A 12,667-nucleotide genomic window follows, 5' to 3' on the forward strand; every position below is an offset into this window, starting at 1 on the left:
TTTATTCTTTGATTGGCTGATCCTTTACCCCTCTCAGTAGTCCATATGCACTTTGACTTCAAATACATTAGTAGATTAATAAGTAGGTACTTCTCCTTTAGTTGATTAATATTAAATCAAGTTCTCTTTCTATTTGAAGTAGAAAATATGTGTAGTTTTTCCATCACTGATTATGCATATTATTATAAAACTGAATGTGACTAAAGTATAGCAGCATAAAGTATAGTATAGTATAACACAATAAAAGCATCTCTAACAGCACAATGAAATAGAAAAAAAATTAAAACACAAGGTGAATCATACACTGAAAACAGTGAAACATAAGGGAAACCACATGGGGAGCAGATCGTAAGCACACTGACTAATCTCTTACAGAATAACACACCAACATTGGAGGGTGTTGTAGAGTGAGCTTTTGTAGATCGACCTATAGGGGGCAATCTAATGCCATTCGACTTGGCTTAAAAAGTAGCAAAGAAGAACCTGTTATCTGTGCATATGTAATCCACCTGTGATGTTATCAAGTGTCCTGTTTGCTGCTGAATCACCCGAGTAAAAAGAAACATTTTGTACAGATCTGTCTCTTTCAAGTTATTACATTTTGGTGAAGAGAATGAAAGCAAACAAAAGACGTTTTTGAAGAGCAATGAAGTTTTTGAAAGGTGAGGAAGCTGAATCTGTCGTTGAATCCAGAGTTGGAACTTTGGAAAAGAAGATGGGCAACATGGTAAGAGCCATCACACCATTTGATAGTCAATCTCATTCTTGGGAAGAATATTGTTAAATTTTGCAACATTTCTTCAAGGCAAATGATATTACAGAAGCAGACAAGCAAAAAGCTTGTTGAGCACTGTAGGAAGTCAAACATTCAGTCGATATGTATTGAGCCCAGTTAAACCAGGAACAAAGACAATAATGGAATTGCTAAAAGAGCATTTCAACCCTAAACCCAATGAAATTGTAAAGCAGTTTAATTTCAATTCATGAGAATCAGGTGGAAACTGTACTTGAGTATGTGGCAGTATTTGAGAAAATTGGCTCATGATTGTGATTATTGAGAAAAATTGACAGAGATGCTTCGATATAGACTGGAATGTGGCATAAATGATGACCGTATTCAATGTAGACTGTTGGCAGAAGCAGGTTTAACATTCGAAAAGGCATTTAAAGCAATTGAAAGCATTTGAAACGGCCAATAAGGATGTGAAGAATTTACACACTCAACGCTCAGAAATATCCATTTCAATGAGAGTGCATAAAACATCAGTAAAGCAAGAAGATAGTAAAAGTAGAGCAGGTTACAGATGTGGAAGTGTGCAACATTTGGCCAATGAGTGCAGATTTGTCACAAATGTGGGAAACAAGGACACATGATTAAAGTATGCAGATCAAAAAGTTCCATCAGAGGGAGAACGACGCAAGAGAGTTGTGGCCAGAGGAGGACAGAGATCGTATTATGTGAGCATCTGAAGAAGAGGGTATTTTTACAGATCACAGTTAGAAAGAAACCGAGAGATTCCAAAGGTGGCTCCACTGACTATCACATTGGCTATTAATGAGTCAAACGTATCTCTTGAAGTGGATACAGGCTGTGGTGTGACTGTAATGAATGGGTAAATGTTTTCCAAATTATGGGGAAACCATAAAACAAAAAAAAGTTAAAAACCTATACTGGCCAAGCTTTAACAGTGTTAGGTTCAGCTCTGGTGGAAGTCAGACACACAGGAACAGTGAAGGAGTTACCAGTAGTAGTAGTAGTACCCGGAAAAGGACCCAATTTATTGGGCAGAGGGTGGATTAAGGAGTTGGGCATGAAATGGAAGGCCATACATAAGATTCAAGGAGTGGAAAATTCAATCCAAAGTTCTTAGCCAACATGTAGAAGTGTTAAAGAGAAATTGGGTGAATTAAAAGATCCACCAGCAAAGATTTATATGGACAAGGAGTCTGTGCCCAGATTTTTCAAAGCCAGACCAGTTCCTTATGCAACAAAGGCAAAGATGTACTGCAAGGTATTTTTCATGTGATGCTTGCCCTCAAGGCCTAGGTGCAGTTCTTACGCATGATGTCTGACGGTTGTGAAAGACCCATTGGATTTATATCACAGACGTTAAATCAAGCTGAGTGGAATTATTCGCAGTTGGACAAGGAAGGGTTGGCCGTAATGTTCAGCTTACAACGCTTTCATAATTATTTGTATGGTTGGAAGTTTACCATCGTTACAGACCATAAACCCTTGTTAAAATCGAGTTAAAATCAGTTCCCCAAAATGTCATCTCCTAGGATCCAGCGATGGGCTGTCACTAAGAGCATATAAATACAACATCATCTACAAGCCTGGCAAGGACAGACAATGAGGATCCCTGCATGAATTAATTGGAGCAGAGTTTGAACCATTCACATCAATAAAAGATTAATTAAGTGTACAGGATGGTTGTGTGCTCTGGGGGCCCGAGTAATCATTCCCATTGTCGATAGATTGGAAAGCTTTGGCCTGAAGTTGTGTGTGGTGGCCCAAGTTAGATCAGTATGTCGAAAGGTTGGTTAAAACCTGTTGTATGTGCCAAGAACATAGGAATGTGTCGGCTGTAGCCCCATTGTATCCATTGCAAACCATGGCAAAGATTGCATGTTGATTATGCAGGACCATTCATGGAAAAATGTTCTTTGTCTTGATTGATGCACATTCAAAATGGATGGATGTGTATCCAGTGAACTCAGCCACAGGACATTCAAAATGAGAATTTTCACATAGAATTAAATGATAAATCACTCTCATCCTTTCACACTACACTGCACTACATCATGCACACAACACACTTATATGTTGCAACTTACTGTTAAAATTGTGGGCTGCAACTTCGCTGGTTCATCTGGTGAAGCAAAGTGTATAAAGTGGGAGGAGTTGGATCTAGATCAAACCTCGCCCCCTGGATCTCGTGTTCTGCAGGGAGAACCATCTCGTTAAATTGAGTTTTCGTTTTTAGTGCGTGTTCAGTTACTTCACGTTTCACTGAATGTGAGAAATATGTTCATGTACAGTAGAATCAGCAGCAACTCACCTGAGAATGTGATGATGACGTGCGACACTAGAGGGAGATGTTCACACTAAACATGATGTCAATGAATGAACACAATACTCAGTCATAGTTATTCTCGTATACGTCAAATAAACATATAAGAGATGTGTGATAAAAGCTGTACATTTATTCTTACATTTAGATTTCTCTCATTGTAAAAAAAATAACATGATAACTAAGAGTTATCAGAAATACAGCTATATTAGTGGTTTGGTGTTTTTAGGGATGTATATCTCTAGTCATATAATACTAATAATAATAATAATAATAATAAACATTTATTTATATAGCACTTTTCATACATGGAATGCAACGCAAAGTGCTTCACAAACATAAAAACAAATTCACACAATGTCAATATAAAAAGAAAATACATATAAATAACAGTTTAAAATAAAAGACTTATACACAACTTCACATAATATTATTGTACTCATAAGCAACTTTAAAAAGGTGTGTCTTAACCTGACTTTTAAAAATATGAATGCTAGTAGCCTCTTTCACTTCATTTGGTAAAGAATTCCAAATTTTTGGAGCATAGTGGCTAAAAGAAGCACCACCTGATCGTTTATGATTAACTGTATAATGTGCCAGAAGATTAGCATTAGAGGATCTTAATCTACGGTTAGGAGCATATCTTGACAAACAGTCAGAAATGTATAAAGGTGCCAAATTGTGCTGAGTTTTATAAACAAATAAAAGAACCTTAAAATCGATCCTTTGGTGAACTGGTAACCAATGTAATTCCATTAAAACCGGCGTAATATGTTCTCTCCTTTTTAATTTCATTAGTACTCTGGCTGCTGCATTTTGTATCAACTGTAACTTTGCCATAGAGCCCTTAGGTAGGCCAGTGTACATAGCATTACAACAATCAAGATGAGAGAAGATAAAAGCATGAATGAGTCTCTTAGCATCATCCAAAGACAAAAAAGGATGAATCTTGGCTATATTTCTCAGATGATAAAAACACATATGCTCAATATTCATTCATATATTAAGGTTCTGATGACATTAAAACAAAACAAGCGAAGCACACATAATTCTACATCTGTAAATGGAAGGTCATTTATTAAATCAATTCATACTGAATAGTTTGTAAAATAATGCTTTATTTTACAAACATTAAACTCAATGTTTGTGAGTGCGAGTGTGTGTGTGTGTGTGTGTGTGTGTGAGAGAGAGAGAGAGAGAGAGAGAGAGAGAGAGAGTTTGTGTGTGATACTGTGAGTGAATGTGTGTGTTCGTGAGTGTTTGTGTGTAGTAAATAAAATTGTGTTTCTGAAATGTTTGTGTGAGTTCTAAAGCCTTGATTCTGACTTAAGCAGGTGGAACCGGAAGAACAGGTCAGACGAAAGCAAGCAACGCACACAGGTAGTTTGACAAGGAAGTTGGCTGTAACAGCGGGAGAATTCTTCCTCGTAAGTACATTTATATACAACAGCTAGAAATGTTTAATTTAGATTATAAATTCTTGGTTATTGTTATTTATGGTTTTGCAGTTGTTTTTGAGAGTGTTTTTAGAACGACCCTGTCTTGGCAAACGCGAAGGACGTTGTTGTTGTTGTTGTTATGACACAGTGGTAAATAAAGTTGGATATATGCCGTCTGAAAAAATCCCACAATAAAGGGCTTATAAACTGAGGACATGCGCGTGCACGCAAATAATTTTACCTGGCTTTCCAGCAGATGCGGCGACAGATTCATCGAATGCTATTTTCCACGGAACACAAATGAACAAAAATGGGGGGGTGACCATTTGCCAGGAGATCACCTTTCTTTGTATGTCAGTAATCTTTAAACTCTTAAAAACCTTATTACCTTTTCTTTTACTTATTTAGAAATTAGACATTTGTACCAGTCGCACTGAGACATTTTAAAGGTGCTCTAAGTGATGTCACGCGTTTTTTAGGCCAAAACATTTTTTGTCACATCCAGCAAACATCTCCTCACTATCCACTAGCTGCCTGTCCCCTGAACCCACTGTAAAAAAACACGGCCTCTCTAGACACCACAGGCTCCACAAACGGCAAGAAAAACAAACTGGGCTCACCCGCACCACGAAACACAACAAACAGTGATCCAGCCATTAACCGACAAGAAGTATTTGAGGGTGGGGTTTGGGGGGTTAGTGCGCGTACACATGAAGGGGGGTGTGTGGAGGAGAGAGAGAGAAGCATGAAGAGGGAAGTTTGAATTATGGCCGACACACGACCAAAGAGACGACGTTCCGATGAACAAATTGCAAAGAAGAGGGACAAGGATAAGGAACGCGCGAAGTACCGAATTTACATCGGAAAAACCCTCAAAAGGTGGCGAGAACTCCGCCGGCAGAAGGGCTTCCAATCCGACATTCAGTTGCTCTGTTTTTGCAGAACAGGTAAATCCATTTTTCTTTCTAAATTGATGTGTTCGCCAAACCAACACAAGGATGTAATTAGCTAGAACTATGCAGTCAGCGTTAACTTTGGTGAATACAACATATATGTTTCTAGCAGCTAGCGATCAATCTCTATTGTAAATGATCAAGCAAATTCACAGTAAGGCGACAATTTTTGTGAATGATTGTTTTCACCCACTGTTTGTTATGAATTTGAATGTTCATTTATAGGCTATTGACAACTTTGACTAAATTTGTTTACGACGCCGCTGTTGTTTATGCTCACTGGGAAACGCGAAGCTAACGTTATCTTGCTATTATTGCGTCCTTGTATGGGAGCTATAGTTATAACCTCAGGTGGCGAAACGATTTTAAGATAATGTTTCTCTTTTTCTGCATTCTGTTCTGCAATATATAAAAGCATTTATCTAACTTGGCGACATTACACATTGAATGAAGTATCAGTAAAACTTAACTTTGTTTGCTTTGACTTTCCTTTATGCCGGAAGGGAGGGGAGGAGGGAGGAGACGGGATGAGGGAGGGTCTAGCTAGCCTCCGTTTTGTTTGACAACAATTCGAATGTCAACAAGAAGTTACGAATCCCGGCATCGCTTAGAGCACCTTTAAATGATACCAAACATGAAAAATACTCTGTGATAATCATTCACATTTAACTATACATTTTCTTGGGTGATTTACATGTGGTCTCAGCATGTGAGAGGGGGAGTGAGGAAGAGGGGGAGAGATGTGTTCTGAGGTGAGACTTTGCCTCACAAATGGTGAGTTTAAATGCTAATTTCCAGAGAGGTCCTTTGTCCTCTCAGGGTCTGGTCGCTCTTCAAACAGACTGTCCGGCATTTCCTAATTTCTCAATTCTTACAGGAGATTCATCCTGTATTTATGTCTGATCTGAAATCACCATTTGACACTTTTTTTTTCTTTTTTTCACGGAATGTTACAAGTGATTGGTTTTATTTCTCCACATCATTCAAACAAAACAAAAAAATCTGATCTGAGAAATAAATCATAATTGAGCACTAAGGCTTGAACGTGTACATGTCAACTTATTCTACTATCATGAAGGTGTAACGTTACTTAGTCAACAGAATGGCTAAAGGCAACCATCAAAACAAAATGTAACTGTCACTGAGTGATGTTAGGTCATAAATGTGTTTGCAGGAGTAATTTTACTTGCTTTAATTGAGGACAAGAAAAGCAGAACTGCCTCAAAATGAGTATCCATAAGGAAAGAGAGGAGAAGAGAATACAGGGAACAGAATCTGTAAAATCTGAATCTGTAGTGACCTCTGACTTAAGGTCAGTCACTTGATACAAGCAACTGACTTTAAATAACTTAACCAGAAACCAAGACAAAAGAAATAGTGTTATTTTGCTTTTCTGTATACGTTGATTATAACCAGGAGTCTAAGAGGAGCATCTCCAGAACCCAGCTGTTTGTCTATGAAGAGTAACCAATCTAAAACTCAGCCCCCTGCAGTCAGTGATGGACCAGTGACCTCTGACTTAAGGTGAGTCACTTGATACAAGCAACTGACTTTAAATAACTTAACCAGAAACCAAGACAAAAGAAATAGTGTGATTTTGTTTTTCTGTATACGCTGATTATAACCAGGAGTCTAAGAGGAGCATCTCCAGAACCCAGCTGTGTTTCTATGAAGAGTAGCCAATCTAAAACTCAGCCCCCTGCACTCAGTGATGGAGCAGTGACCTCTGACTTAAGGTGAGTCACTTGATACAAGCAACTGACTTTAAATAACTTAACCAGAAACCAAGACAAAAGAAATAGTGTGATTTTGTTTTTCTGTATATGCTGATTATAACCAGGAGTCTAAGAGGAGCATCTCCAGAACTCAGCTGTGTTTCTATGAAGAGTAGCCAATCTAAAACTCAGCCCCCTGCACTCGGTGATGGAGCAGTGACCTCTGACTTAAGGTGAGTCACTTGATACAAGCAACTGACTTTAAATAACTTAACCAGAAACCAAGACAAAAGAAATAGTGTGATTTTGTTTTTCTGTATACGCTGATTATAACCAGGAGTCTAAGAGGAGCATCACCAGATCCCAGATGTGTGTCTATGAAGAGTGAGAGATCCATTACTCAACCCCCTGAATTTATTAATGGAGCAGTGACTTCTGAACCTAGGCAACACAATGCAGAAGCAGCCCTGCTGGAGAAGACTGCAAACTTACAGAAACCAGTGAGTGATAAACTACAGAGAGTCAAAGACCGGCTCAAAACCAGCATGAAAAACAAGTATGAGAGATTATTTGAGGGAAACAAACTCCAAGAGAATGAAACCCTCCTAAACAGGATCTACACACAGCTCTACATCATAGAGGGAGAGGGAGAAGGAGTGAATGAAGAACATGAGGTTTTACAGATGGAGAAAACAGCCAGAACACAACACTCTCAAGACACTCCAATCTACTGCAATGACATCTTTAAAGCCTCACCTGAACCAGGATGTGAGGAGAAAGACCAAATCAAGACTGTTCTTAGTAAAGGCATCGCTGGAATCGGGAAAACCGTCTCTGTGCAGAAGTTCATTCTGGACTGGGCCGAGGGAGAAGCCAATCAGGATGTAGATTTCATGTTTGTGCTTCCATTTCGAGAGCTGAACTTGATCCGAGATCATCAGTACAGTCTTCACAAACTTCTGCTGGACTTTCATCCTGAACTTCAAGATCTGGACTCAGAGACTTATGAGGAGTGTAAAGTTGTGTTCATCTTTGATGGTCTGGATGAAAGCAGAATCACACTGAGTTTTTCAGAGGCTCAAAAAGTTTCTGTGACTGAGACTTCATCAGTGGGTGTGTTGATGTCAAACCTCATGAAAGGAGATCTGCTTCCCTCTGCTCACATCTGGATCACCTCCAGACCAGCAGCAGCCAATCAGATCCCCTCCAAATACATCCACCGTCTGACAGAGATTCAGGGATTCAATGAGCCTCAGAAGGAGGAATATTTCAGGAAGAGAATCAGTGATGAGCATCAAGCCAGCAGAATCATCTCACACATCAGAAGAGCAAGAAGCCTCCACATCATGTGCCACATACCTGTCTTCTGCTGGATCTCCTCCACTGTGCTTCAGAAGCTCCTGGAAGAAGATCTGAGTGTAGAAATCCCTCAAACTCTGACTGAAATGTACATCCACTTCCTGCTGATTCAGATCAACATGGGGAATCAGAAGTATGAAGAGAGAGATCCAGAGAAACTCCTGCAGTCCAACAGAGAAGTGATTGTGAAACTTGCTGAAGTGGCTTTCAAACAGCTGATGAAGGGCAATGTGATGTTCTATGAGGAGGACCTGAGAGAGAGCGGCATAGACGTCACTGGTGCCTCAGTGTATTCTGGGATTTGCACTGAGATCTTTAAGGAGGAATCTGTGATTCATCGGAGGAAAGTCTACAGTTTCATTCATCTGAGCGTCCAGGAGTTTCTCGCTGCTTTCTATGTGTTTTACTGCTATTTAAGAAGCACCGTGGAGACCCTTAAGGTTTTTGATTCAATGCATAATTTGCTTAGAGGAGCAGTAGATAAAGCTCTTGAGAGTAAGAATGGTTACCTGGATCTATTCCTACGGTTCCTACTGGGCGTCTCACTGGAGTCCAATCAGAGACTCTTACAGGATCTACTGACACCAACAGAGAACAGCTCAAAGAGCATCAGGAGAACCACACAGTACATTAAAGAGAAGATCAAAGATGGACATGAACTCTCTGCTGAAAGATCCATCAATCTGTTCCTCTGTCTGTTGGAAGTGAAAGATCAGACTCTGTCCAGAGAGATTCAGGAGTTTGTGAAATCAGACAAACACTCAGTGAAGAAACTCTCTCCTGCTCACTGCTCAACAATCGCCTACATGATTCAGATGTCAGATGAGGCGCTGGATAAGCTGGACCTCAAGAAATACAACACATCAGATGAGGGTAGAAGAAGACTGATACCAGCTGTGATCAACTGCACAAAAGCCCTGTAAGTGATTTGTACTTATAAACTTATGACCTTTTTACATTAAAAATAACCTTTTTACGAACTTATTATCTTTTTGCATTACTTGAATGTCGTGTATTTTCACTATTACTGATTTTGCACTCACAGTAAATTTGTTTTACTCTCTTTCAGTCTTGCTGGCTGTAATCTCTCCGCTCAGGATTGTGAAATTGTGTCATCAGCTCTAAAATCCTCAAACTCTGTCCTGAGAGAACTTGATCTGAGTAACAATGACCTGCAGGATTCAGGGGTGAAGCTTCTCTCTGATGGGCTGAAGAGCGCATACTGTCAGCTGGAGATACTCAGGTGTGTAGTAATAATACTTAGCCATGTGTAATCTTTGATAAGAGGCCATATACTCTGGATGCTATGTATTTTTTCAATTAGCAGATTACATTAAATAGCTTATGATAAGAAGAGCAGCTCACCTCACCTGTGCCTTAGTGGCATAGCGGCCACAGGTAAACACAGTCATATAGATCTACCTTTGATAGTAAAATAAATGTGCCACTGTCTCCCTTACTAATATGAAAGTCACATTAGAGCTAACAGTTTTCTAACAACCTAACAATTTGATTGATTCATTTAATGTTCAAGTATGTGTGAAAAACATTCCAAAAGTTTCCATCATTCTGACAGATTAAAAAAACAAAACAAGATATCTGGTCTACTGTGTTTCTCTTAGTTACAAACATTCCCACTGTAAATGATAATAGGAAGAAGTAGTGAAGAAAAGGTGAGTGATGATGATTAAAGAGAGAAATGAGAGATCCAGGTATAGTCCAGTGCAATAACTCATGACATAATTATTAAATCGGATCACATTTTCTGTTTTCCACATTAAAACAAATGTGGAAACTTATGAGAAATACAGCAGTTACACTGGTTACATTTACAAGTTATTATAACATTAAAGCAATGATTTTCCTTAAACATGAAAATTGTGTAATTTAATCATCCTCATGTTGTTTCAAGCATATGAGATTTACTTTATTCTGTGCAACACAAAAGGAGAGAATTTGCACAATGACCAAGTTGCTGTCAAGGACCAAAAATGACAAAAAACAAGAATAGATTTCAGATCCTCTCTCTCTGTAGGTTGTCTGGCTGTATGGTGACAGAGGAAGGCTGTGGTTATGTGTCTTCAGCTCTGAGTTCAAACCCCTCACACCTGAGAGAGCTGGATCTGAGCTACAATCACCCAGGAGATTCAGGAGTCAAGCTACTCTCTGACAAACTGATGGATAACAACTGCTCACTGCAGATACTCAAGTAAGGACAATTATCCCTTTGTACAATCACACCGATGTGACTAGAACTTTCAAGTACATAATGTGATCAAATGCTAAATTCAAATCTGCTTTCTCGCTTTGGCTGGCCCTGAGCTAGAATGGATGCATAAGGAAATAATGGATGCCCTTATGTATCACAACTGTTTAGTGTTTTCAATTTTCAAATTTATAAAACATTCTGATGTCTGTGGAAGCAGCAATAATAATAATTTTCAAACATGATTTTATTCACATCAAGATAGACCAAGTTCACCAGCCACTTAATTTCATGTATTTTGTGAGAAGTGGATGCATTTACGTTTTGTAAACCAAACAGCTCTGAGCCCGGTTGCAAGAAACCTCTTAAGTAAGGGTATCGCTGAGGGGGGAAAATCCCTGAGGCAAGGGAATTCTTTAACATTGTTGCAACAAACGTCTTAAGCATCAACCTTACCTAAGTGTTTAAAATAAGCATTTTGAGCTAGTTTCTGGCAAAACACTGCAATGGAGAAGTGGTTGCTATATTTACGAAATCTCCCACAATAAACAGAACATAGCGGACCACTGATTTTAACCAAGTTGAACATTTACTAAAACTACACAACTGTACTACTACAATATTTGAGTTAAAATTCGAGCACATTGTTTTTAAAAGTCCAGTTTTGACACTGGAGGGTGCTCAAAATCCTGCCGCACCACTCACATAGTTTTCCATTAAATTACAATATATATGTCTAACTCGTTGTTATTGTATTATACTCACCCTTCAATGCCACTTTGCCTGTTTGGTGATTAGATTCACTGACTGACGCGTTCGGTGTCCTAGACGGGTCCTATGTGCTAACCAGCCCTACACATTACAAAAAAAACTATGTCATACTTTCAACAGGCTTATTTCAATCACTAAAAACTCAAATTGGCACTTCCTCCTCCTCAATTACCATGATATCATCCATCACATTTGAGTTCAGCAGATGACTTAATTTGGGACTTATTTTGATCCCTTAGTTTTTTAGGGCTAAATGGACTTTGTTGCAATGCATAACAGAACTTAAGGGAACTCAGTTGATTAAGGAAAAACACTTCATGACAGGATTAAGGTTTCTTAAGTGGACCTCTAAGTTTTTTTCTTGCAACCCATGTTTCACTAAGAGTACCCTTAACCTTATAACTATAGTTTTCTTAACTTAAGGGCTTTCATGCAACCTGATTCTCAGCATTGCAGTGCAAACTAACATGGTAGCGCCCGTCAAGCATTATAGATCAACTAACATGATCATTAGGTGTTTGAACGATAACATAAATTCACTTACATGCATTAAAGAATCCGAATATCAGATATTTCAGATATATACTTTTTTTTTTTTATTAAAACAAAACCGATACATAAGTTATACTTTACATAAGTTATATTTTGGCTGCATTGTGTCACATGACTGACAAGCTTGATATGCATCACCGTGGAAATAAACCTTATTAAACCTTAATGTTTGCAATGTTTGATCGGCTGCCAATCGCTATCGTCCGATAATCACTTCTAATGATTTGATCGCTGATCTCTCAATTTGCCATTCTCATAAACCGGTCGGTCATTCTGACGATGTGTAAAGATGCACTTATGCTGTGCGCGTGCTGTTGTGCAACAAAATATACTGGTATCGGCAGATACTGCTTTCTGTGATTGGAGATCGTTGATCGGTTCTTACTAAGACATTGATACACACATGTGAAGCTTCTTTAGAATGATAGGAAAAGCGCTATAAACATAAATTTGACAACACTACATTTAAGTGTTCAATGTACTAACGGTTCATTTTGTCTGTATGTTTGTGCTTAGTTTGGATCACAAAGGGCCCTTCTGTATCAAACCAGGACTACGCAAATGTAGGTTATTCCTCTGACAAACTTTTGCACATGAA

The 12,667-nt window shown here is 38.7% G+C and overlaps 2 protein-coding genes across 2 annotated transcripts in view; both read left to right on the forward strand.

Annotated features, from left to right (window-relative positions):
* LOC308687982 (uncharacterized protein) overlaps positions 1–12,667 on the forward strand; it is a gene marked incomplete at both ends in the record, with an annotated part of 163,079 nt that overhangs the window by 134,818 nt on the left and 15,594 nt on the right. Inside the window, 2 exons of the mRNA XM_081360799.1 lie at positions 10,576–10,749; positions 12,586–12,632. Coding sequence (XP_081216925.1) covers positions 10,576–10,749; positions 12,586–12,632 — 221 coding nt within the window. The remainder of the gene's footprint in view (positions 1–10,575; positions 10,750–12,585; positions 12,633–12,667) is intronic.
* Positions 651–9,463, forward strand: LOC308687483 (protein NLRC3-like; the record flags this gene model as incomplete). Its single annotated transcript, XM_081360055.1, has 5 exons — positions 651–727; positions 4,406–4,501; positions 6,641–6,778; positions 6,883–6,990; positions 7,519–9,463. Exons 3-5 carry the CDS (start codon positions 6,693–6,695, stop codon positions 9,461–9,463), a joined length of 2,139 nt encoding a protein of 712 aa, XP_081216181.1. The 5' UTR covers positions 651–727; positions 4,406–4,501; positions 6,641–6,692.

The sequence above is a fragment of the Scardinius erythrophthalmus genome (assembly GCF_964197995.2).
Source record: "Scardinius erythrophthalmus genome assembly, chromosome: 3".
Classification (NCBI taxonomy): Eukaryota; Metazoa; Chordata; class Actinopteri; order Cypriniformes; family Leuciscidae; genus Scardinius; species Scardinius erythrophthalmus.